The following is a 25,967-nucleotide window of genomic DNA, read 5'->3' as shown; positions in this document are numbered from 1 at the left end:
CGGCCGCCCCATCGCCCTCATTGGGCTGGAGAGTCACGTGGGAGGCCGCCTGCCACGCGTAACCCTTTACCTGCGTGCATGGGACCCGCATCTTGGCCCCCCAACCCTGGAGCGCACTCTGCGACCTTCCCCTATCCTCAGCGCCCTGACTGCGCACATCCCGGCGAGGCCTGTTGGAGCGACCTAGGTGCAAGTTGCATGCACACTTGCTGGTAAAACTTTGGGGTACCTGCTCTTTTTACTTTTTTTTTTTTTTAATTTTTATAGTTTCATACTTTATTTTTTAAAATCTAAATTATTTAAAGAAAACGTTTCCCACTGTTGACTGATCATCCTATATTTGTTTCAGGATGACAGAAGCAAAGTTTATGAAGACATAGAAAGACAACAGAGAATTAAAAATCATTGGAAGAAGGGGAGAGAGTTCATGAGCCGTTATATTTGTGAACTTTCTTGTATCAGCTGGAAAGTCTTGTTCTATTGCAAGGGAAAGGGCTTTCTCACGACTCAGGACTTCACTGAGAAGTTTTGCTCAGTGCATCTCGTCTCCCCCATCCCCATCCACCCGCGTACACCCCCCCCCCCCGCACAGAGATCTGTACCTCTGCCCCCCCCCCCCGCATGCATATTTGCTATTTAGTTTCTGGTGTAAGCGCGCTTTCTCTCTTATCTCTGGGAGATCTCTTGCGTCTGAGAAACAGTGCAGAAGCTACCAGGATGGGAAATCCCTGGGAAAAGGGAACTCACTTGCCCCCAGGACCCGCATTGAGTCTGGACACCGCGTGCTTCCGTGCCTCTCCCCGACATAACTTTGTGCAACCTTCTGAGCCTCCTGCGGGCCTCCTTGCAACCTTGCTTGCCCCTAAGCGGGGTGTTGGGCGTGTGGAGGTCGTTGATGTATTACAAAAGCCTTGGAGATTCTGTTCACCTGGCTCCCAAGATGAGGCTTGAGCTTGAAGAGACGTGTCGCAGCTGCGCCATCTACAGACCTGCTCCTTTCGGTCGTCTTCAACTACTTCTGGGAGAGAAGGGATGGATGAAGGCATCCTTGGCTGACAAAGCCTCTGACTAAACCAGGAATATTAGGGAGGACAGAAAAGGAAAGAAATCGAGAGGGAGAAGGAGAAAGAAATAATTGGGGAGCAGAAGTTAAGGGCATTGTGTCCATTGTAATATGGGGGAATGTATGGCTGAATATCAAGAATGCAAAGTCACTATACTGAAAACATGAGATCAAACCTCAAGCAACAAACTTAAAAAGGTGCCAGTCAAGAAGACAGGAAGAGGGGGTCCCCATCTCCTGCGGGGACCTAGGAACACAGGTGGGGGGAAGAAGAACTGGTGGTGGAATCAAATTTGGAATATTATCTGTCTACAACTCAATTCTCAATATAACTTTGCAAATCACGGTTCTTTAATAAAATAAATAATTATAAAAATAGCAAAGGGGACAAGATTCTTGCCTGACCAAGGTTTGATCCCCAACACCAAAAATCATTCTCTTTAGACCTGCTGGGAGTGAGCCTGAGCTCCCTAAGCATTAATGAGTGCTGCCCCAAATTGTGCTCTTGGTTCCTAGTGGGTTAAACTTCCTGATTCTGTCATCATTTCAGGACAAGTTCTTCCTTCTAGACTCCTAAAAACTAAGAAGACACAACTAAGTCAGATGTAAAACAGGTGGGAATGAAGAGCTTTTAATAGATATAAACAGGGGTATATTATATATGTCAGGTATTTTAATTCTTAATGGTTTTTAATAGATATATCAGGATTTTCAGGGTATTAACCCAGGCTGTAATTTAGGATTACCACCACCATCACCTCTAAGTTTACAGAAGCCCAATTTTTGGTAGATGAAGGTCATTTAACCAGCTGCATGCATGGAGAGTTGTAATACTCAGGCTGAGCTATGCATCATTTGCTAAAACACATTTTTGGAGGCTGGAGAGAAAGACCTCAAGGTATAGGAGTGTATGCGTTGCATGCAGAAATTCCAGTTCAGGCTGTTTTCTTTTCTTCACACTGAATTTCCAGTCCACATTTTGGGGGAAGGACCCACAAACTTTTATTTTTACTAGATTCCCCTAGATGATTCCAGTGTTATTGTATGAGAATTACACTTTAAAACCAGAGATAAAACCAGAGAGATAATAGATTAAGGCATTTGCCTTGAACATGGTCAATCCTTACTCAATCCCTGGCACTACATATATGACTGCTATGGCACTATTACTTTCCTGAGACACAATGAAGGTAAGTGCTGCAATCAGATACATGCAAACATAGCCAGGCCACTCGGTGTAAACTGTTCCTGGTCATAGAACATGACCACTGAAAACAAAGGGACATTGTTACTGCATTGAGACCCGGTTCAGCTCTTTTACCTTCTGTCTCAGTTGCATCATGTGCAAGCCTGCTAATAACAAAATTCATAAAGCTGTTGTGAGCTTGGCTAATGAATTATATATCTCCCCAAATATTGCCTACTGTACTAGTCTAGTGTATAGTACTCAGTAAGTACTAACAATCATTGTTACTGAAAAATTTACTGCTACAGCTGGGGGATAAAAGCAAACACCACACAAAACTAAGTAGTTTAACTTTTATTCATACAAACAATACATACACAAGACTATACATCGTTTAAGACTGCAATCATTTTCTAGTGTAACAACTCTGTAACAAAATTTAACTAAATGTAACATTTATGAAAATATAAATCTCTGATTGGGCAATTCTCCCCAACAATACAAAGTTTACATAAAAACATTCAATATGAGCTATCAGTTGCAAACAAGTTAGGAAAAAAAAATCATTCAAGTCACTTGTTAAACTCTATTGACTTTTACAGAGAACATTCACACACTACATTTAAGCCATCTAGGCATTTAATTCTTAGGAATGTGTGGCATGAAGGTCTCACTGATAAGGACTGGAATAAGAATGCATTTACCTCTGAAAAAGCTTAAAAAGGAAAAGAAAAGCAATGATATGAATGATCAACTCTAGGTAGACTAGACTGGGTTGGGAGGAAGTTAGTGGGGAGAAAAAAATAATATTTCACCACGGAGAAGGGTATTTATGTCAGAATCATATCTTGGAATGCTTGCTTACAACCTGCTGCCAAATTGCTTTCTAAAATGAAATCTAATTGGCTTGGATTCCTTGTGGGTTAGATCATTACTATATCATGTTGTTTTTTCTTGTCAACAATCAAGGTGTTCTATATTTTTCTCCTATTACTCCTCAATCTCCCTTTGAGACCAGTGAAGACATGATCACTGTCCCCTCCGCTTTGCAGGTTACAAAGGATAAACTGGAGAGGTGAGAGATCAGTCTATGAATTGGTGATGAGTTTGTGGCAGAGCTGGACCAGAAGCTAGTCACCTACTTGCTAACAATTTCTACTTACTCCTAAGGAAGTAGGGCCACTTTCAAAACAAGCCAACTACCCCCAACCCTTTGAAAAGTTGTCCAATGGTGTGCCACATAGAGGATCTAGAAGGAAAGAAATTTCTTTCCTCTTCTGGGATGACATTATTTTAAGCAGAGTAGTTTTTGGAAAAAATATAATAGTGATTACCATTTTATAGTATCTGCTTTGAAATGGCTAAAACTGTAAAAAAGCTCTGCAGGATCTTTCAGCAGGAGTGTGAAAGAGAAGAAGCATACACAGTGTGTAGAAGTAAGAAAGTGGATACAAACAGGGACAGTATAGAACCTTTGGACACCCTTTAAGATTTGTAGAATATTTTAGCACAAAGACAGGCATGTTCAGTTTGTCCCCGAGTATTTGGTCATCTCTGCGTTTTGCACAGGAAAGAAGAGAAATGAGAGTAAGGCAAATGTCATCAGTATTTCACAGATGGCATGTCGAGAGTGCTCTCTTTCTATTAAGATTGCAGGGGGTTAAGAAAAAATCCATTTGTCCATACAGCAGACCCAATAGCACAGACTTGCTTGTACAATGAGAGATATGAACAGATGTTTTGACCACATCTGTAATGCCCTTTCTGTAATTCTTTATACCGAAGACAAATAGGCATTTTTGAAAAGACATGATAAGATGGTGGTTTCTGGTTAAGTGTTTTTTTTTTTTAGCCCATGAAAACCCTATATCCCATTATACAGAAGCCCTCACATGCAACAGCCATGACTATGTCTGAATGAAGATGGACTGTGTGTTCAGTAGCCCTATAATGGTGGGTTGAGTTCTTAGTCCAGTCCCATTCACTCACGTCTTTTTCTCTTGAGACAAAGGGGAGGACATATGGACATGCTTTGATACATTATTTTGCACCTTTAGACCTCCCATGGGTAGAATGGGTTTACATTGCTATCAGGATTGTAAAATGTAGGAAGAGATTAAGGCTGTTTACTTATAGCCACTCAATCATCTGGAGTCAAACAGCAAGTTGGATTTGTGATTTCTGAGTTGCTCAATCCAGTCCAAATAGTGTGCACCTAACATTCATGCCTCTCTCATCTGGACCAGTGGTCTGAGTCATGCTGCTCCTTCCCACCTTACTTAAAAATACCCTCTGTCACGTGATGTAGTCACTGAAGAACTATTTCTAGACATTGTCTTTCAAGATTTCATGCTTTGCCAAAAGACCAAATACAAAACCAATTTCACCTTTTCCCTAAGATCCAAAAATGTATTAATAATTAACATAGGAATTCTAGCCTCTCATTCTGCCATTTAGGAAATGAGTAGTCTATTATTTGGGTTATAGAAGAGAATATATACACACATAATGTATATATATATTTGTTCCATATATCATATCTTTTCACTGAGCAGGATCAACCTTTTGTCAATTGTCAGTGGCATAGCTATGTCCCCTGGACTCCAGGACAGAGCACATTCGGTCATAGCAGGAATTGTGTTTCTTGGAGGGCGTGGCCTCACCAGAATCTGTGCAGTCACTCACTGTGATGGGACTGTCTCTTGCAAAGACCTCCGTGGACTCTCTCCATAAGCAATCCACAGACACTTTGAAACAGTACTTGTTTGACTTTGGCCTGGATGTCTGTGTTGCATTGTTGAAGATTTGTCTGCTATTGGATGTGGCAATTTTAATTTTCAAGGCAGCATCCACACGGTCCACCACGGTGTAGATTCCAATACTCCCATCATCAAAACCCACAATGATATTCAGGTGTCTCTGAGAGAGAGCAAGGAAAGTGGGTGTTTTGTAAAGGGAACAAGCACCGATATTTTTGCCATCGGCTAGTCTCATTACAATTAAGCTGGATATGGCCCCATGTTCATCCTCTTCCTCTCCATTTTGGAAACAAATGTAAACCAGGTAACGACCATCGCGAGACAGTTTCTGCCGCCAAATGACCCCGGAGGCATGTACTACCCGGAGTTTACCGCTATATAGATCCAGCACGTTGATGTTCTCATCCCCTCTGGCAATGATACCCAGCTTCCCATTGGGAGAGATCTCAAAGTCCTCTAAATTTTTCAGAAAGTTGGTTGGAAGTTGCACTCGGCGACAGATGACCTCCTCGGTCAAACTCCAGATATTCACTGTCTCAGTTGAGGTGATGAAGACAATGATGTCTGGACAATCGGGGATCAGTTTAAAATTCACAATGGTGGTGCCATCTTCACAGCAGAATTTCTTGGTGATGCTTCCTGTCCAGAGACTGACGGCTAGGACTTTGCTTTTGGTCATCCCCACCACAAAGGTGTTGGCAGAGGTGATGAAGGCATTCTGCAAGGTAGTGAGGATGTTGCATACCCGGTGGCCAGTGGCCAGCCGCCAAACCCTGGAGGCATGCTCTTCGCAGAGGGAGACCACAAACTGGTCATTGTGAGTGATCAGCAACTGAGAAATTCTCTGCCCATTGATGCGAAAAAGGTTCTCACCACTATTGGTGCGCCAGACATACTGGCTGCTTTTGTCATCTGATGTCACCATTAAGTCTCCCGAGGATGTCAGCACACAGTGTTCCACAATGCCCTCATGCTTGAACACAGCTTCAATGAATCCGCTACTGAAGTTCCACTTGTGAACACAGTCAGAGCCATCGAGAGAGTAAATGATTTCACCTCTGGTGGGCAACACCAGACTCTGGATGGGTTTTCCGGTTTTATCGATGTTGGACATGGCTGTGATGATGTCTATGTCCCAAATGGAAAGAACCCCACTGGTGGATAAAGAGAGCAGCATATTGTGGTGGTTCGATTTTACCAACTTAACTATGGCCCCTGAGATTTCCTGTAAACTGGCCATACATTGTCCTGTGTCCCGTCTCCAGAAAAACACAGCTGAGGTGTTTTCCATGGTTGCTATGATGCAGTCTCCATTTTTAGACAGCACGGCAGAGATGAAGCGCTCGTTATGCTTGGCCCGGAACTTTTCAGCCACCTTCCATATCCCCGTATCTAGGAGCTCCAGGCCAAGGGCTTTGCAGATCAGAATGGCACTTTGGTCCTCGGAGAGCTCAATGCTGACCACCTCGCTGTCTTCTCTCCGGCAGTCAAAATCATCTGTTAGCTGGGGGCTGGCCATGTCCTCAGTGTTCCAAACAGAGAGACTCCCCTCACTGTCTACCATCACCATCTCTTGAGCTGTATCCAAGATCAGAAGGAACTTCACGAACCCCCCTGAGAATTCAGAGTTCACAGTACATAGTTTTTCTCCACTGCCCAAGTGGAATATGGTGGTGGTGTTCAGGTATTGTCCACAGAAAGCATACACGCCATCCAGTGAGCACTGGACACAGGTCACCTCATACCAGCAGTGGAACTGGTAAAGGGGCCATCCATAGAGCAGGTCAATGACAGTTACATCTTTGCTGGCTTCGAGCCAGGCCAGGGCATGGGTGACAGACAGTGTGAATCCATTGATGTAGGTGGAGCCACCACCATGCTTAATCCCCTTAATTTCCACTTCAGACAGGAGACAGGAGTTCACGTTGTCGTAAACCAATAAGGTGTTGTTGGTAGTGGCCACAACCAAATACTTTTCATCCCCAGTCAGTTTCATGCCCAGGATGACTGACTGGGCCGTGGTGATCTGCCTGAGGAGCTGACGTGTCTCCACATCCCAGGTGCTGATAGAACCATTTTCTAAAGCAGTGAGGACGGTGCTGGGGTTACAGGTGGGCAGGATCTCAGTGACATGCAAGTGGCTGGAGGATAAGGGGAGACGCTCGGGGTTGTAGGTCACATCCATGGAAGAATGCAACGGCACAATGGAGCAATACTTGGGCCCGTCTTTATCACATTCCAGGAGGAGATGTCTCAGTTTGGGCAGGGAGCTCACAACGGGCAACAGCCTTTGCTGCAGCTCTGCTGAGAGTGAGCCAGGGAAGGCGATGATCTTGCTCTTGATGCTCCGCAAGGTGCTCCCGAGGAACTTGAGCTCCTTCTCTTGCGAGTAGTTGTAAGCCAGATCAATGTCAGAGAGAACTTTGTCAAACTGGCCGATTTTGATCATAGTATAGAGCCAGCTAAAGTTCATGATGATGCCATACAGAAGGTCGTCCATCTTCCCACACCTTGTCAGGTGGTACAGGAGCTCTGACATTTTCCGGTGGTTGACAAAGAAAATGTCCGGCTCCAGTGGGTTGCATTGGAAAACCCAGGGCTGATCTGGAGCCTGCCTGTCAAAGGACGCCTGTTCCATGAAGTGCTTTTCCTCCTCCAGCAGGCTACGATTCTCCAAGTCAAGGCAGCCATTCAAGTAGGGGTCTTCAAGACAGAAAGCTTTCCTCCGGCCCCCCGCCCAGACACCCAGGAAATAATCAGCCAGGATGGTGTGCATTTCCTTAAGGGCTTTTTCCTCCTGCAGATACATCTTCTGGGCTATGAGTTGCAAGTGTCTATTGGCCCAGACCAGGAGCGTCACATTCTTTACGTGTCTCTCTATTAAGTAGCCACTCAGCCCTTCCTTGAGTCTGGCAATGTACAAATAAGGGACTCTCAGGGGGTTGTTGGGCCTGGTGTTCTCATTGAGCTCATTCATCACACTGTTGTCCAGGGCCAGCACATCCTCAAGTTCCATTTCACTCAAACCCATTTTGGCCATGGTGATGTAGCCAAGAGCTCTGGAGACCAACTTCTGACCACACTTCTTCTCTAGGGAACAGAAGAGCTGCTCGATGCTTTCATGCACAGTGACACAGAGGGAGGATTCATTGACATCTTTGTGTGACCTCCAGTGTCTCACCTCCCTGAAGGTCAGGTTCATGAACATGGGGAGCGTACACTTGGAGAAGGCATTGTTCACATAGATCTGTTGGCCTGAGGTCACCTTCCTCTTCACCCGCAGCAGCTGATGTTTGAGGACCTGACTGCACATTTTCCGTTCTCGGGGAATCAGCTCAATGTAATTGTCCTCTTCATGGATAAGGCACCTGAGTTTCTGCAGGATTCCAAACTTGTTGGGCAGTGTGGAGAGGACAATCCGGACAAAGCGGGGCAGGTGGGCTGGGAGCCACCAAAGCTTCCTGGCCTCGTCACTGTCTGAAAGCTGCTCCAGGGAGTCGAATATTATCACCAGTGGCCTCTGCAGGGAAGACTCATTCAGAAGGTTTATAAACAAGTCCCGTAGGTCATGAATCTTCTTGGGGTAGCTCTGAACCAGACACCGGTAGTTAATTGCCAGCTGTTCGCAAACGCTTAGTAGGAGAGGCTTGAGGTCTGTACTCATGTCTGTGGTTCCAAGAAATCTCACAATAATTACAGGGTCCGATTCTGGTCCCGTGTCTTCCTGTAGCCAGCCATAAGCCTACGAACACAGAGGGGGAATTTAGAATGGTTCTGTGTGTCTCTAAGGAGACAGACAGATATTCACATGGTTGCATCCAACAATAATTTCCTCTCTCCAGAGGTAAGACTTTAGATAACCTCAGCAGTGCAGAAATTAGCTGAAATCTAGAAAATAGAAAAATTTCTGGGAAGTTTTAAGACCTCAGGCATACTGCAAGAAGATTGTTAGGGTCGCCCCATTGAACAGTGAAATTGGCAGTATTATACCATGCATCATTCTGTCATAAGGTAACAATTAGATTACTTTTTTTTTTTTACTTTGGATCACATCCAGTGGTACTCAGGAATCACTTGTGGCAGTTGCTCAGGGGTCCATGTATAGTGCTAGGGGTGGAATGAGACTTGGCCGTGTGCAAGAAAAAGCTGTAAATCTTGTACTGGCTTTCTGTCTCTAATGTTTAGCTCTTAGTCTAGAAACCACAAAGTATTAGAAATAAATTATAAATCAAAGTATCTAGGAAGTCCATAGCGTAATCCCTATTTCCTGAGACATGGTTAAAATACTTAAAATTAAGTAATGAGCTATACATTATCCTGAGCCAATTGCTTTCTTTTACTGAGATCATATAAGGGAATATATGGTTGACCAAACATGAAGCTAATCAGGCTGCAGCTATAAATGCTCAAGACTGAAGTGATACTGGGGGATGAAGAGACTCTGTAGAGTGTTGCTACAGGGTCGTCGTCATCATCATCATCATCATCACATAAGTCCACATATACTGGTTAAAAGAGATTTTGTTATTTTGCATTTGAGAACAGATAATTGACTATATATCCAGGCTCTCATAATTTTGTAATATCTCTCACAGAGCAGGTGGGATTCTAGTATCATCTAATAAGAAGAAACAGAGCCATAGGCTAAATAAATGAATTGCTAGGAGTCAGATGGCTACTGGGAGATGAAACTGGTTATTTCTGATTTTCTCTGTCTCATTCTCTGTAATTGTGGAGGTAAGGTGATAAAATATATGACAAGCTGCCAAATGTTGTATTTTTCTTGTCTGAAAGAAAGGATAGGTAAGGAGATGACCAAAGTGTACAAAGTATTTTAGGGAGGTGAGTTTCTTATGCTATCTATGGAATTTACTAAGGAAATGCCTAAAAGGACATAAAGGAATGTATAATTGATACACGAGGAGGTAAGTTTACAAAAACTGGAAGGGAAGTTTAGGAAAATTCACTTAATAGCTGTCAGTCGCAGAATGAACTAGGCAGAAATAGTTAATTGAATGTTATTGAGCCTCAAAGGCTGAGGGATAAATGGCTGGTCGGTCCTCCAAGGCTGGTTTATGGTGAATGTGTGCATAGTTCTTTTACTGTCATTGTTGAAGCACACACATGGTTGTGAGAAAAGATCTTTCCAGGAACAAGAAAGAGGATTCTCAGGGTGCCACAATACCACATGTGTATAGGCACATTCTGGTGCCATGGCCAAAGAGAAGAGTAACCACTAAAAAGCCATTGTTGTTCCTCAGGATTGGCTAGGCTTAAAATCTCTAGGCTTAAAATGATATGAGAGGACGGGGGGGGGGGGGGAGGATTAGAACTATGGCTTGTGTCTCTCAGTGCCCTATACCCAAGGATGAAGCTAACATACTCATCCTCATCCTGCTTCTAACCCAGAGAAAGGGTTCACAATGAACTATCCCTTGTAGCTGTGGGGCATGCCTCTAAGGAGGTTGGTCATATCTGAGAAATAAGAAGGGATGAAAGGGGTTGGAGAAGTGGTGGCAAGCAATCATTAGGATTTGGCTGGACAGCCAGAGTTCTTAGGGCAAAAACCATCCAAACAACAATACCTGGATATTTCTCAATACAAATATGGGCCACAGATGTGAGTGAGCATCCCAAATTTTAAGTGGTATCATTGGCACCAGATCTTGTTTAAGGAGTTAAATAGACAGAGGATTTTGGCAGTAAGGCTCTAAAATGTGTAGTTAGAAATCTAGGAGCCAAGTGGATAACCAGGGAGAAAAAAAGGGTCTATACCTGGGGAGCTATGGGGTTGAGGCTTAGCAAAAACAGGGACAGGAAATGTGGAGGGAATGACTACCATGAAACCATGACAGAGCTCAGAGGAGATGATGGGGTAGGGAGGACAATTTAAATACCTGACAAAATGTTAAGAGTGCAGAGTCCAATTTAGAATATGGAAGAAGTCAAGGACACCTGACTTTCCTAACCTCCCTAAAATGCATCCCTATAGGCTCTGTGGTACTGTGTGAAGACAGGGAGGCAGTGATCATGCCTCTAACTACCACTCCAGATGCTTTGCTTATGGTGGTATCAGGAGTGGCAAAGCACCTCCGATGGACTTTTCAGTCATCACTAGAGACATTTCATCATCATGATGACTGATCTGAGACAATGCTAACATCAGGAAGTGCTTGTCTCTGCCCTCCAACAGGCTGAGTTTGAGTGAGAAGAGCTGTGGACAGACCTCTATTTTCAGCCAAATGGAAATTAACACTGCATCACTGCCCTCATCTCAATATGAATTTGAAGGACTGAGAGAAAAGTTGGTCTCTACTTGCCCCTTTGAATGTTATTCTATTACAACAGAAAAAGAAAAACTCTGAAGCAGCCATTCTAAGAAGAATCATTTGCAGAGAAAACACAAGTGATCTGATCAATTCCTTTTTTTCCCATTTGCGTTCAAGGGTTTACCAGTCTACATGGAAGAGAACAGGCTTATACCTTCTTGGCAACTTCAGCCAGTAGAAGAGTCTTCCCAGTGCAAGGCCCACCATATATAATAAGAGGACTGATGTGCCCAGTTTTGCTTGGAAGAAGATACTTTTGCACGATGTTTAGAGACTCGCATTTATACTCGTAGAAGGATGCGTAAGTTTTACACAAAGAGGAGTGCTGGAGAATTTCATCGTAGAGAGCATCAGTCTCTGTGTCAAAGTTCTGTTGTATCGTTGCCTGAATGATATCGATCATATCCTCATAAAATTGCTTACCAAGCCCTTCTATGTAATGGTTTTCTATTTCTTGGGAATAGCCTAGTTTCATGTCACAATGAGTAACAGAGGTGTATACTCGCAAATTAGATGATGCAACAATAGTAGGAATAAATTCATCCCTGAGTTTTATCAGCTTCTCTTGGGCTTCTGGGTCCCGGATAATCCTTGGTTCTGTTCCTGTGACATCCATGTATTTTCCCATCTCTGGTATTTTCACAAAGCGCTCAATGTTTGCAATTTTCCTAATGTAGCATACACATTTCTTTAGGAATGCGGGAGTTTGCTTTCCAAGAGCAAAGTCAAATTCATCCTCTATAGCTGAAAGACAAGGAGAAAAGTTTATTGACTAAAACAAAGAAGCCAATGCCCACATTCCCCATACTTAGTCTTCAGTCAGTAGGGGTTGACTATTTCACTTAGAGTGTACAAGGAAATAGGCAAAGAAGAATTTCTGTATTTCCTATTTGTCTTTCCATAAGTACATATGCACTTGTGTGTGTGTGTGTATGTGTGTGTGTGTGTGTGTGTGTGTGTGTTGAGGATTGGGACACATCTGGGGCAGGAGCTACTCCTGCCTCTGTGCTCAAAGGCCATTCCTGGAAGTGCCTAAGGCAGGAGTGGTGAACAAGTTCGACACAAAGAGCCAAAATTTTAAACTGTGAGAGTCAGAGAGCCACACCACGCAGTGACCTGCCAAAACAAACAAACACTCACACAAAAGCATTAATTTTAACAATAATCTATTAAGCACATATTGCATTTTGCCATTTTGAGTAAGGGTAAAAATCCTTTTCACCACCACTGGCCTAAGGGATCATATGCAGGAGTGAAGCACATATGTGGTAGTTAAAAGTCTTGCCTTGCATGTATTAATCACAGGTTCAAATTCCTTGCATCACAGTCAGGAGTAGCCCTTGGGTACTGCAGATATGTTCCCCAAAACTTACCCTCCCCAAAAGAATAAAGCTCCATGAAAGAGAACAAAAAATATCTATGAGGGAAAACAATTTGGTGGTGGGTTTGGAATGACTGAAATGTCATTATTATTAATTGCATTGAAAATCGCGCCACAAAATAAAACTTTTAAAAAAGGGATAGAAAATAAATTGGAGATGGGGATCTCATCCACTTGCAGAGGTCAGAGAAGTCTTCCTAATGAGGTGATTCCAGGTTGAGATCTAATAAAAACATGGAATGGGGTAGAGTTGGGGCCTGGCATGAAGGACTGTGCTGGTCCTAAAGTTAAAACTCTTCTATTTGCTGGCATCAGCACCAACATCAAACACCACCTAAATCACACATAGATACATGGCCTCTAAAATGAACTGCTAAAGCATTTGGAATTTTACTTTAAGATGGAGCTTCTCAATGACATGCCCATGGTAATATTTTGTTTCAAATAAAATTCTGTGACCCAAGTAGAAGTAGGATTATTATTATTGACATGTCTATCTCATTAATAAATTTTGGAAAGGTTTCAAGCAAGCTGGTGAAGGGGGCAATTGACCCAGTTGGGATACTTGTTACCTGAGCTAAATAGCGTAGTGGCTTGAGTGCCTGAATTGCAAATGTATATGGTCATGAGTCCCATTTCTGGTGTAAAACCTGACAGCTCTGCTCTAAGTTGTAGCTTCTGATGCCTTAAGAAGCTTCAGATCTGGGGCATTTGCCGTGCACACAGCCGACCCAGGACAGACCTGGGTTCAATCCCTGGTATCTCATATGGTTCCCCGAACCTGTCAGGATTGATTTCTGAGTGCAGAGCCAGGAGTAAACCCTGAGCACTGCTGGGTGTGGACCAAAATTCAAAAAAAAAAATTCTGGTCACACCACAGTCAGGTATTGTGGACACCAAAAGTAAAAGCACAATCCCCAATAAGCACACTAAATAAATATCAGCACCATGGCCAAGAAGTGTGACTCCTGGTCTGCATGTGTCTCTGCAATCCCAAGTGAGCACTACACTTGCATTGTATTTATAAGGGCACAACTAACAAGAAGGTGTCATTTCTTCTCCCATAAGCACGTGTCAAGCACCACTACTAAAAGGTGAAATTTTCAGTATTATATGCTTATAATACTTATAATTAAAGCAAGAGGATATTTGCTTTTCTAGGAGATGGAAACACAACAATTACCATTCATCAGAAAGTAAACAAAGAATGCACAACCATAAAAAGAAAGTTATGGGAGTAGCTAATGTCTATCACTTCCTTAGCTTACTAAAGACAAATAGAATTACCTGAGAACAGGTACCTCTTAGCTTGGCTATGCTTCATTTTCCCCTTTTCATGCAGCAGCTTCACAGCAACCTTAAATATCTTCTTGATCTCCTCAGATATCTCTTGCCAGGTCTTCTCATTTTCAGCATTGGCAGAAGGTGGAATCTAGGAAAATGATGGCAGAAAAAGTGTATTGGTAAAAGGATGGCTGTTGGACATTATATGACTGAAATTCAATAATAAACAACAGTAATTGTGTATCTCATGGTGATTCAATTAGAAAATGTATAAAAAGGGGCCAGAGAGATAGTACAGCGGTGTTTGCCTTACAAACAGCCGACCCAGGACCTAAGGTGGTTGGTTCTATCCCAGTGTCCTATATGGTCTCCTGTGCCTGCCAGAAGCTATTTCTGAGCAGATAGCCAGGAGTAACCCTGAGCATCACAGGGTGTGGCCTGAAAACCAAAAAAAAAATGTATAAAAAATATAATATAGTCACATACTTCATGGCATAAAGTATGCAATAGTAAAGATTCACACTTTAGAAGAATCTTAGTATTGTGTGTATGGGGATGGGCTGTACCACACTTAACAGTGCTTTGGAATCACTCTTTGTGGGGTTCATGTGGTGCTAGTGATTAAATTTGGATCTCCTGCTTGCTAAGAATGCACTAAGTCCACTGAACTCTATCTCCAGTTTCAACTTACTGCTTTTTTATTGCTTTTCAGCAGTTCTGACTTGGGTCTGAGGTAATATGCTGCTGGCACTGAATTCTCATCACGGCAATACCACTCCTCCAGTAGCTTGGTCTCCAGCTTCTCTTCCACAGCAGCATCCAAAATCATTTCAAACTCTGAGGCTTCCACTTCCCCAGGGATTCGGATGTTCCCATATTTTTCACCTAGGAGTCCCTGTGTATCCATGAGAAAATTCGGTTTAGTGGGTCGCCAGGAAAATTTAGTTTCATGTTCTTATTATGTTGCTCAAAGAATAGGACCAGATAACAAGAGTCATGATTCCATTATTTTTCTTTAACCACAGTAGATACTTTTGTCTAGCCAAATTAGACCAATTACGTTGTAATGGTGATTAATTCACTCTGACATAATTGAGGTTGCATATCTTATCAGATAAACATAAAGCACAAAATTTTGTGGCAAAGTCACTTTCCCAAAGTGTGCACAATACATCAAGAGTTGGTCTACTTGGAATATTTTTCTTATTTATGAGAAAGAAGAATGATAGGCCAGACTGAATAAAGAACATACATAAACTGTCCAAAATAAGAATTTTGTAAAGTATGCATAGAATGCCTAAGTCCTGAGTGAACATAGCTACACTTTAAGGATGTGATGGAACTATCATCCCCTATACGAGAAAACCATTCGTAAGTTTAACAAGCTATTATTCTCTCCCATAAAACTGGCAATGAAAGGTATATGGCACTAGGTGGTGTTATAAAGTTTCTACATATATAGATCCGATGGCTGTGTAAATAAAGTTGGCTGTAATCTAAAGTTTCTTTGAAGGGTTTTCTGACAATTATATATCAAAAGATATATGTATGTAAATACGTATATATATGTAGTTTTTCACTTGCGAATTTTTCTTCTGAGAACTTTTTCTTAGAAAATAATTATGGATGTACTTACAGACTTATAAGAATATTTATTCTGAACCTACTTTAGTAGGAAAAGACTTGGTATATCAACTTGTGTTCAGCAGCAGATGGTGACATTGAAGTATATTCTAGAACTATCTATGCAAAGCAGGCACCAAATAATGAATTAGATTCTATTTACACATAAAGCGGTCTATAATAAATTGTTTTCTGAGAATGTAGTTCACAAAGAAGCATGTGAAAGATATCCTGGTGTTTTATATATGTGTGCATTATATGCATAAGAAGATATTGCATCTCTGTATATACTATCATCCATATTATAGAAATGAGATTTATAAAATACACAGCAAGATTATCCACGGCTATTTCTGAGTGGCTGGTTCTTATCTTCTTTCAGATGTTTTATATGTTTGTTGCTTTTTAAGTTAACCATTTCACAACACATAGCCATTACTTTAATTTGCAAAAATCATTAATGACTTGATCCACAGTGGACCCTCACCATGAAGGGGGCTTTAAATGTTGGCTTATTTATGAGGTTTTCAAGGTGCAATTCCTGGACCCGCAGTACCAGAAACTGTGAGCTTACCAGGCACATAACATTTTGGAACCTCCCCTGGGCTTATGGCATCAGAAACTTTGCGGAGATCGCTTTCAGCAATAATAGTATTAGCTAATATGGCACCCAGTGTTTAAATGAATCTCCAACATCTTATATGGTAGAAACAAGGAAGGAACATATAAAGAACTCTCAGAAATCATTCAGGCCCAAAGTCAGTGAGTGTTTTGATAGAGTCTGTGAGAATACTGGTAACCCCGGGGCATGTACCACCTGTTCCCTTGTCAGCTGTATCTCACTCAGGACTCCTGGCGTTGGCCACTCAGTGGAATGTAAAGTGTGGCTAGACTTCCTTTCACACTCTATTTCTCCTGCCTTTTGCTGCAATCTCTAACATTCCTTGCAATTCAGTCAGGTGAGAGAATCAACATCCTGAGTAGATCTGTGTCTGAAATAAATTTATGAATAAATAAATTCAAAAGATTCATCCTCTGAGATAGTGCCCAGAAGGTCGAGGACAGAGCTATGTATTTGTAGCACACAGAAAACAGCAAAAACTTAATTGTTGGTAGAGGCCATAGTGAAGTGGTAGAGGGCTTGCATGCATGCCAAGCATGTGCTATAGCTCTTTGGAGTTATCTTCTTAGACTCATTTTGAGCATCCTTGATACCATGATTTTGCAACAAATTATTATTTTAAGTTGTTTCACACATTTATTTATTTTTGCTGTGAGGCCACTCATGGCAGTGTTTAGAGTTTAATACTTGTTCTGCACTCAGGGATTACTCTTGGCAGGGTTTAGGGGCCATATTTAGGGCTGAAGGGATTGAACCAGGGTTGTCTAAAGCCAAGTGCTTTATCCTGTACTATCTCTCCTGCTCTCAGATATGAATTATATGTTTAGGTAGTTTCCTAGCTGTGATTCTTCCCTTTTTCTTGGCTAATTCTGGGTAAGGAGAGACAAGCAGGGCTTCCAGTCAGAGATATTATGACAGAGTGAAGTTTCAGCTTTGAGCTGAACCATCCAGCAAACTCTCAGGGGAAACGGAAGAAATAAGAGAATGTTAACAGAGGAACATCTACTAAAGGCATCTTAAATTTTTTGCAACAGCAGTTGGCACCTGTGGGGGATCTTGTGGTCAGACGGAACTATACATTTGAGAGTTAGTAATTAAGATTCTCCTATCACTAGCCAGTGACACACAGGAATAGCATGGGCCAGCTGCCAAGACCGTGGGTTTATAAAAGGGGAACAAGGATCATACAGTGACAAGTGAAACAATGACCTGACCCATGACAGAACCAACCTCATTTCACTAACAATGAAATTTCACTAGTAGCCTATGTTGGTTTTTATCTTCTTTCTGCAGTGAATAGGTTAGTTTCAGTGTACCCTACAAGTCAAATCTATGCATAAATTCCCTGCAGATTACCTGCACCTGGATAATCCAGAGTATTTGCTCACACATAAATTCCAATATCTCTTTTCAGGAATAGGAGTAGGGCATGGTATGATGACTGGCTAATCATAGCTGAACCATGTTTGATCCTCAGCAACCCATATGGCACTCAAGGCTGCCAGAAGTGATTCCTGAGCACAGAGCCAGGGATAATCTCTGGCCATAACTGGGTATGTCCCAAAAACAACCCCCCCAAAAAAAAACCAAAATCTCTTTTCAACAGAGACAGAGTTATAGTATGGGGGTTAAGGTGCTCACATTGTTTGTAGTTTACCATGTTTCAAACCCTGGCACTGCATATGAACCCTATAGCAGAATCGGAAGTGATCCGTGAACACTGCAGGTATATCTTCATAAATCACTAAAACAAAAACCTGAGTCCTTTTTCAGACCTAAAGAATACTGTGGTTGGGAATTCAAGAAATTGAACTTTGAAATAAACTTGTAAGTGAATCCAGAATTTGAGAACCACAGCAATGGGCAAAGAATATACAGTCTCATGAGTGATGGCTACCAAATACTAAAGAAACAGGATAGAAAACACTGAAGATCATTACAAAAAATCGAAGGCTGTTTAAAAATAATTATTTGAGTTGAACAGCTGGCACCAAATACCATAATTATTTGATCAATACAGTAAGGCAAAATGTTCCTCTGAGTAGAGATTATTAAAGAAGGGAAAATATCCTGATCCAATTCAAATAAATATATATTGAGCGCCTACTATATATAAAGTAGTAATAGAGAAAAGTAATAATGTGCTCTAGGCTTAAAGTTACTTATTGGATTGTTCTCCCTAAGTCTTTTCCTTCCCTTTATTGATTCCTCTTTTAGGTGGAAAGCTCATAAATCATGAAGCAGTTACTTTTCAGGAGTCCAAGACAGGATCTTGCTTCAGTCTTATCTTACTCTTTGAGAAATAGCAAAATAGGGAAGTACCACAAGAAGAGTTTGTTTCTGCATTTCCCAGAAGGATTAACAGGGTTTCTATGTTCTATGTATTTTTAGTTCTAAGGTAACACAAAAAGTATGCCAATATGCTATCTATCACCTACCTACCTACCTACCTACCTACCTACCTACCTACCTACCTACCTATGTATCTATGTATCTATGTATCTATCTATCTATCTATCTATCTATCTATCTATCTATCTATCTATCTATCTATCTATCTATCTTAAGACAGATACAAAACAAGAATAATTGAAAGATTCGATCCAGTAGAGTTGCAAAGTCCAATACCAATGGCCAATTGCCAGATCAAGGTCAGCACAAGGCATGATGAAGCCAAAAATTCTCATCAGACTAACCATGTAGCATATCCAGAAATGGACCTGGGCCAATGACAGAAACTAGGAGCAAGAAAGTTTGGTAATAGAACATTCATTCCTACCTGCAAGAGGAAAACAAATTTCCCACATCTTCATGACCCTAATGCTCAAGAAATTGATATTTTTAAAAATCACCTTCTTTAGTCTGCTGGAGAAATTGGTGCATAGTTGCACTAATTGAGTGACTACAATTTCTCTTGCATGGGAGTTTGTGTTAATTAGTTAGACAATTGGTTCATCTCTCTATGTCATTGATTCATCTCACAACAGTATGCAAAAGAAATATGACTGAAGTTATTTTTACTGGAATATTTAAGCTTTCTGCCACTACATATGTATACATACATACATATGTATACATACATAGATGATTTCAATCATCTATAGCAATTCATTATAGTCTCTCCCATCACCTAACAGTTAAATTGGCCCACACTTAACAATGGAAAAAGGTGGGGCCCGGAGAGATAGCACAGCGGTGTTTGCCTTGCAAGCAGCTGATCCAGGATCAAAGGTGGTTGGTTCGAATCCTGGTGTCCCATATGGTCCCCCGTGCCTGCCAGGAGCTATTTCTGAGCAGACAGCCAGGAGTAACCCCTGAGCACTGCCGGGTGTGGCCCAAAAACCAAAAACCAAAAAAAAAAAAAAAGAATGGAAAAAGGTAATATTAATTAGATAGAAAGCAGGAACCCAGCTTAGAGCTCAAATAATACCTGGGAATTAGTCTAAATGGTTGAAAAGTCTCTCTATCACTGTCTCTCTCTCCCTCTCTTTCTTTGTAAATATGTATATGCATATATATATATATATATATATATATATATATATATATAGTATATATAGATGAGTATGTGGTGCTGGGAATCTTGGCCCCATTCCAATATTATAACTGAGTTTCTGCATGCACAATTTTGGCATAAAACATACTTGAAGATCTATTAAAAGAAGAGAGTATTTCACACTATAAGCACATTAAATCCCACTAAAATGTTCATATTGCAATGGTTAATTTTATTTTTTAATTTTTTATTTTTAATTATGAGAACAAAGATGAAAAGAAAGAGTACAAGGTAAAGTTACTGTGGAAGGACAATCACCTATAAACAGAATTTTCAGAAATTCCCTTGCTGATATCTGAACTTTGAAGTTTCAGCCAAAGAATATTAAGAAAAATAAAATAGAACCCACGTACAATTACTTTGTCCCACAAGTCCCCAGATTGTAATACATAATATTTCTTAGCATCACACAAAGCAATCTAAAGCCATAAAACTTATGTGACTCCTTAAACATTGAAGGCAAAGTACTTTTTACATTTCCATGCACATGCATATTAGTTTAAGTTAACCTCAGAAGTTTAAGTGGGTTGTTTTTTTTAAGGATTAGAGTCAAAGGAGCACAGCTAAAACGGTGTTAGAGTGGCAATTATTGTTTGCATAGGCCCACCAACATATGAGAGACATGGAAAGGAAAAGCCTTGGCCTAAATACAAGGAGACCCTATCCCTGAAGTTTCCTATCATAAGACCAATTCTAGGCTTCAGGCAAACTAGTTTGTCCAATCCAAGTCATTGTCTGTAGTGCCATTAAAACTTTTATTTTTTACACAGTCTCTGTTGTTGGTATCATGTTTCTGTATTAAAGATCCTGGAATCTGCAGATCCTACATTGCAGTCAGGATGGTGTGGAGCATCCTCTCGTTTCACTCACAATTAAAGGGTTTCACTCACAATTAAAGGGCAATGCAGAGAGCCCTGTCCTGTAAGCAGATCGTTGTTTTTTCAAGTCTTCTTAGTGTTGAAGGAAGTCTCTTTTGAGCAGATCGATGTCAGAGCAGTGGTAGGGGCTTCCGTGGTAGAGGATTGCTTCCAGGTGTTGTTATAAAAAACTTTGGATGTTTAGTAGATAGCTTCCCTGATTCAGGGGTGAATGGAGGATGCCCATTCTTCTGAGACCTGTGCCTGGTCATTTTATCAATGTTCAGGGTGTAAGGTTCCGCAATGGTTAATTTTAAGTTATATAAATTTCACTTTGATTAAAAATCTCGAACTATGGTATTCCTTATAACGAAATTTAAGCGGGAGACTATCTTACTTTCTTGCATCTTGCTTTCTTTCTTTTTTATGCTGATGTAGCTACATATAAGCCAGACCTTCAAAGGCTCAGACAACACTGTCTTTTCCCTTAGTCGTCTTTTCATCAGGTAAATAATGATTCCTCCCACTATCCTTTGCTTTGTGTGCGGTTCTTTCTGCCCAGACTTGTGTTTGAGAATCGGGGGTGAAGATGGGATGATGAGCTTGATAATTTGCAGTAAACAGAAAAGAGAGAATGAAATATTCTCAAGATATTGGTGAGTTTTTTGGTTACATTGTAGGATCAGGAAAGGGGTGAGGACAGTGTCTTTGGGGAAGGAAGACTATGGGAGTGTTGCTCTAGAGCAGGGGTCTCAAACTCAATTTACCTTGGGGCCGCAGGAGGCAAAGTCGGGGTGAGGCAGGGCCGCATAAGGAATTTCACTTACCGAATATTCGCAATAATTGCATTAGTAAGAAAAAAATCGCAAAAAATTGCATTAAAATTTGCATACCCCGAACGGAACTGCGATATTTGAAGGTCAGCTGCGGGCCACAAAATGTTGTACGGAGGGCTGCAAACGGCCCGCGGGCCGCGAATTTGAGACCCTGCTCTAGAGAGAGGTAGAGGAGAGCTACTGGGGTCCCTGTTGATAAGGCATTATTCATGAGCGTGAGCTGAAAGGGAAGGCAGCTTGTTTCCATACCCTGTGCTTCCACCCAATGACAAGTGCTAATACAACAAATTGAAGTACTTGCCCTGATATATTGTTTTTTTTTTTTTGTTTTGTTTTGTTTTGTTTTGTGGCCACACTTGATGGTGCTCAGGGCTCACTCTCAGCTGAATACTGAGATTACTCTGACAGGGACTAGGGGATTACTCTGACAGGGACTAGGGGACCATAATCAGTGCCAGAGACCAAAAGAAGCAATTTATACACGTCTTGTGCCCCCAATTTCATCACTAAAGCCTTTCTTTGATTTAGTAAGATAAATAACATTTGACTAAATAAAATCTATACAAATGCATCTTTATCATGATCTTATTTAATATCAGGATTTAATGAAAAGGGTGAGTTAAATACCTAGGGATCATGACTAGATTATGTGTCTAAGAAAACATGGTGGCACTTTGTTGTTTGGGATACATCATTCAGTAACTTAATCTTCCACTTTATCAAGGTGATTGTGCACTTCTTCCTGTTGTAGAACACCTCTAGATGGTATTGGCATGGCACAGTTCCTGTAGTTAGAATCCTTACAGGATTCCTGACTATGTCAGTGAGTGGCATGGTACAATTCAGAAAACAGTTCTGCAACACTATAGCATGCTGGGTGGTATGGTTCTGGGTATTGACATTTTCTTTTGATTTAATTTGTTGGGTGGTGAGACTAAATAAACTATTCCCAAGTCACTTGTGCCTCCTTCTCACATTAAGTATCACTTTCTTGAAGATTTGTGAAGTCAAAATGTACATGCACACTGACTTAGAAAAAAAATATTACAGCCAGAAAGATAGAAAAGGGGTGATTTGTTTTGCATTCTGCAGGCTTTGATTCAAAAGTACTTGGCACTAAACAAGGGCACCAACAAGGGCCCCTCCTGAGCACAGGACCAGACATAGCCCCTGGACACTGCAAGATACAGTCCCCCTCACCTGCCAAAAATACCCTAAAAATAACATACTACAAAATATTTTGATTTAGAAATGATTTTCGACCAAATACTCAATTTCCTAAATCATAAAGGGTCAAAGTAAAAGGAAAAATGGGATGCAATGGGTATATTTTTGTACCACTCAACTTAATTATTGGGAGTGCAGGTGTCCAGTTGGCCTTTAATTCTGAATGTGTCTTTGAGGGTGTTTTATGAAAGAGATTAACATTGGAGTCAGCAGATATCATAAAGCGACTATCTTCTCTGATCTCAACCAACCCATTTCACCAAAGGGTTTGGGAGGGAGAACCTGCTGTCAGGCTTGGATGACTACAGAGCTGCTAGGACCCTGGTCTCCAGAACGAGATGATGACTTGCATCATGGCACTGTGGATTTTAGGCCTTTGGTTACAGGTTATGTCTCCCCCATAGGCACAGGGTAGATTGGGGGAATTTCTTGGCTTTCCTACTCATATGAGCAATTACTTATAATAAATATTTTGCATGTGAAGCATGGTAGTTTTTATTGAAACATATTTAGAAAAGTGTGAGAGGAGAAAGAGGGAGAAATACATGTCAAGAGTGAACTTAGGCTTCTCTATATTGGAAATAAGCAAAGAAACATAAAGACAAGCCAGTGAGGTACATGTTCTTGAGGAACACGAACATGTTCATGAGGAACCTGTCCTCATGCCTCATCAACAGTTTCATATATAGCTTTCAGTTGGTTCTGTTTATCTGGTGAACCGTGATTGATATAAGAAGTAGTGATGAAATAAAATAGAAAAAAACAAAAAGTGACTAAAGCAGTTTATATTAAACTAAATAATGTTCACATTGAAGACAGCCTAGAAACTATCTTTAAGAAGGATCTTTTGCACCAAAAAGATGTAAGGACACTACTTTAGAAAATTACTTCTCTCTCACTCATTAGAGAAACACAGGCATATGGTGTCACCAAGCATGGTGATAATAGACATATTTAGTAAATGAAGCCTAGTATTTTTCATTCACAGCAATTAATTTTCCAGATGCCTATGAAGATTTTAGTAGTATATAATTAGTATTTATTGGGATATGTCATTAGGCAGATATTAATTTTTTATAATTTGCATGTAGTGAGCCTGTGCTTCACCGACCACAAAAATAAGTTTATAAAATGGGCTACAATGACAAAGAGATAAATTAATGTGATCAATAATCCGCAGATAAAAACAACTTGAAGAGTAAGAAAGACAATATGTAAGCTTAGCAAGTCAGACAGTTTGAGTCTTGGCTTTCATATATGTAACCAGCTATACTGATAATTTAGTTTTATTTATTTCACCTGGCCAGACATCTACTTTGATTTACTGTAAGAATAAAGCAGAAGTATAAGTAAAAACATTCTGTGGAATGACAAGCACTTGGCAATATGTAGTCACCACTACTTTCTTTAAGCAAAGTTTACAGAGAAACTCTGCATATTCAAATATACACATATGTTGTAGGAATAAATACTGAGAAGTACAGCTGAGTAGATAAGAAAAAAATATTATTCTCTTATCATAGCCCCTGAGTGAAAAAAAGATTTAAAAAGAACTTAGTTCTATGCTGTTCTTCCCAATAGGGAGTTTCTTCTTTCTCTTCTACTTTCCAGTAACCTTTTCTACCTTCTCAAAAAAGCTAAAAAGAAGGTCAAGAGTGGGCGAATATTTTCTTACAGGTGCTGGGAAGGCAAGAGCATGTGCGGTTAGACAAGGCAAAATTCTCCACTCTCCAGTGTACAGACAAGAGGCTAAAATTAATTAAACAGATTAGCTGCTCTGTCTAGTTAGAACCACAGCAGCAGATGCACAGAGCCAACCTTTACCAAGAACACAGGCAATACTCTAGTGGCAGCTGACAAATCATATGTAAAAAAAGTTTGAAAAAGAAAACAAATGACTGTGTTGGCTGCAGCAACCGGGTCAGCATTGCTATGGAACTAACTAACGTCCCCAAGTTTATATACTGTCTTTTTTTTTGGGGGGTGGGGAACAAACCCTGCTTTTTTTTTTTATAATTTGTATGTAGTGAGCCTGTGTTTCACAGACCACAAAAATAAGTTTATAAAATGGGGTACAATGAAAAATGGGATACATTTTGGTACATCTGGCCAGGGTTTAATCCTGACTCTGCATTCAAGAATCACTCCTGGAAGGTTCAGGGGACCCTAAGGGATACTGGAGATTGAACCCAAGCTGGCCTCGTGCAAGGCAAGCACCCTACCTACTGTACTATTGTTCTGGTCCCCACGTTTATATTTTGATGTCATAACTCCCCAATCCCATGACTGAATAGTGATAGGGCCTTTAACTTATTCATGCCTGTATATACTGCCAGTGCCTCCTACTTGAATGTGGCTTATTGAATACAAATTGCGTGTCAGGAGCAAAGTGCTAAGGAGGTGATTAAACAATCAAGCTGGAGCCTTAATCTGACATTTTACAAAGGGAATGGTCAGGTATTGGGTTACTTGTCCTCTGTCCTTTGGTTTCCACCTTCTCACCAGAGCCAGCACAGTAGTACCCTGATCTAGAGATTCCAGACTGCAGAACTGGAAGAATGTTGCTGCTGCTTAAGCTGACACGTCTGAAACATCCTCATCTACATAGTGTAGACTCAATGCCCTTTCTGCCTAAAAATTTTTTATGCAGCATTGAGTTTATACTATGTATACACATGAAGCATTTATTGATAATTAAAAATATCAAAATTCAAAATTAAGATCTCCCAAAATGTCTCACTACCTGCAGTTCTGTCTTGGTGCTAATGAGGATCTGAGGGATGATGAGCTTCCCATACCTTGCCCAGGCATCTATCTGGCCATTTTTGAGTTTAATCCTTTTAGAACAAGTCTGTGACTTATAAAGTAAGATATCCTTAATTTCTACCTTCAAGCCCCTCAATATTTAGCCAGGAGCTCAGATTTGTGACCTGGCATCAAGGGCAGTGTTGGGTAACCCTTAATGCACTCACTTGATACACTCAATTAGTCTTAAAATTGAATCTAACTGGTTCTAGCTGGACTCCCAACTAATGGTCAAGCATGGTTTGATGGCACTAGAGGACATGCTCCCTGCTTACACAATGGAACTTGCATCCAGAACTCCCCCAAATCCTGGAACATACTGAACACACAACCATTAAACTTGGAAGGTCAGACAGAACAAAGGAAACAACAATGAGGGTAAAAGGGTGAAAGAATTGTAAAATATGGAAGATTTTGGAGTTTGTAGCTAATTTAGTTC

At 40.9% G+C, this 25,967-nt stretch overlaps 1 protein-coding gene across 1 annotated transcript in view; it reads right to left on the bottom strand.

Annotated features, from left to right (window-relative positions):
- Positions 1-2,588: 2,588 nt before the first annotated feature.
- Positions 2,589-25,967, bottom strand: part of NWD2 (NACHT and WD repeat domain containing 2) — a 201,474-nt gene continuing 178,095 nt past the window's right edge. Inside the window, exons 4-7 of the mRNA XM_049790206.1 lie at positions 14,694-14,897; positions 14,006-14,150; positions 11,492-12,081; positions 2,589-8,750 (exon numbers count right to left, since the gene is read on the bottom strand). Of these exons, the coding sequence (XP_049646163.1) occupies positions 4,818-8,750; positions 11,492-12,081; positions 14,006-14,150; positions 14,694-14,897 (4,872 nt within the window). The 3' untranslated portion in view covers positions 2,589-4,817. The remainder of the gene's footprint in view (positions 8,751-11,491; positions 12,082-14,005; positions 14,151-14,693; positions 14,898-25,967) is intronic.

Source organism: Suncus etruscus, chromosome 16 (assembly GCF_024139225.1).
Source record: "Suncus etruscus isolate mSunEtr1 chromosome 16, mSunEtr1.pri.cur, whole genome shotgun sequence".
NCBI lineage: Eukaryota > Metazoa > Chordata > Mammalia > Eulipotyphla > Soricidae > Suncus > Suncus etruscus.
Note: the sequence above shows the minus strand (reverse complement) of the source record. Positions and strands in the feature narration are given on the sequence as shown.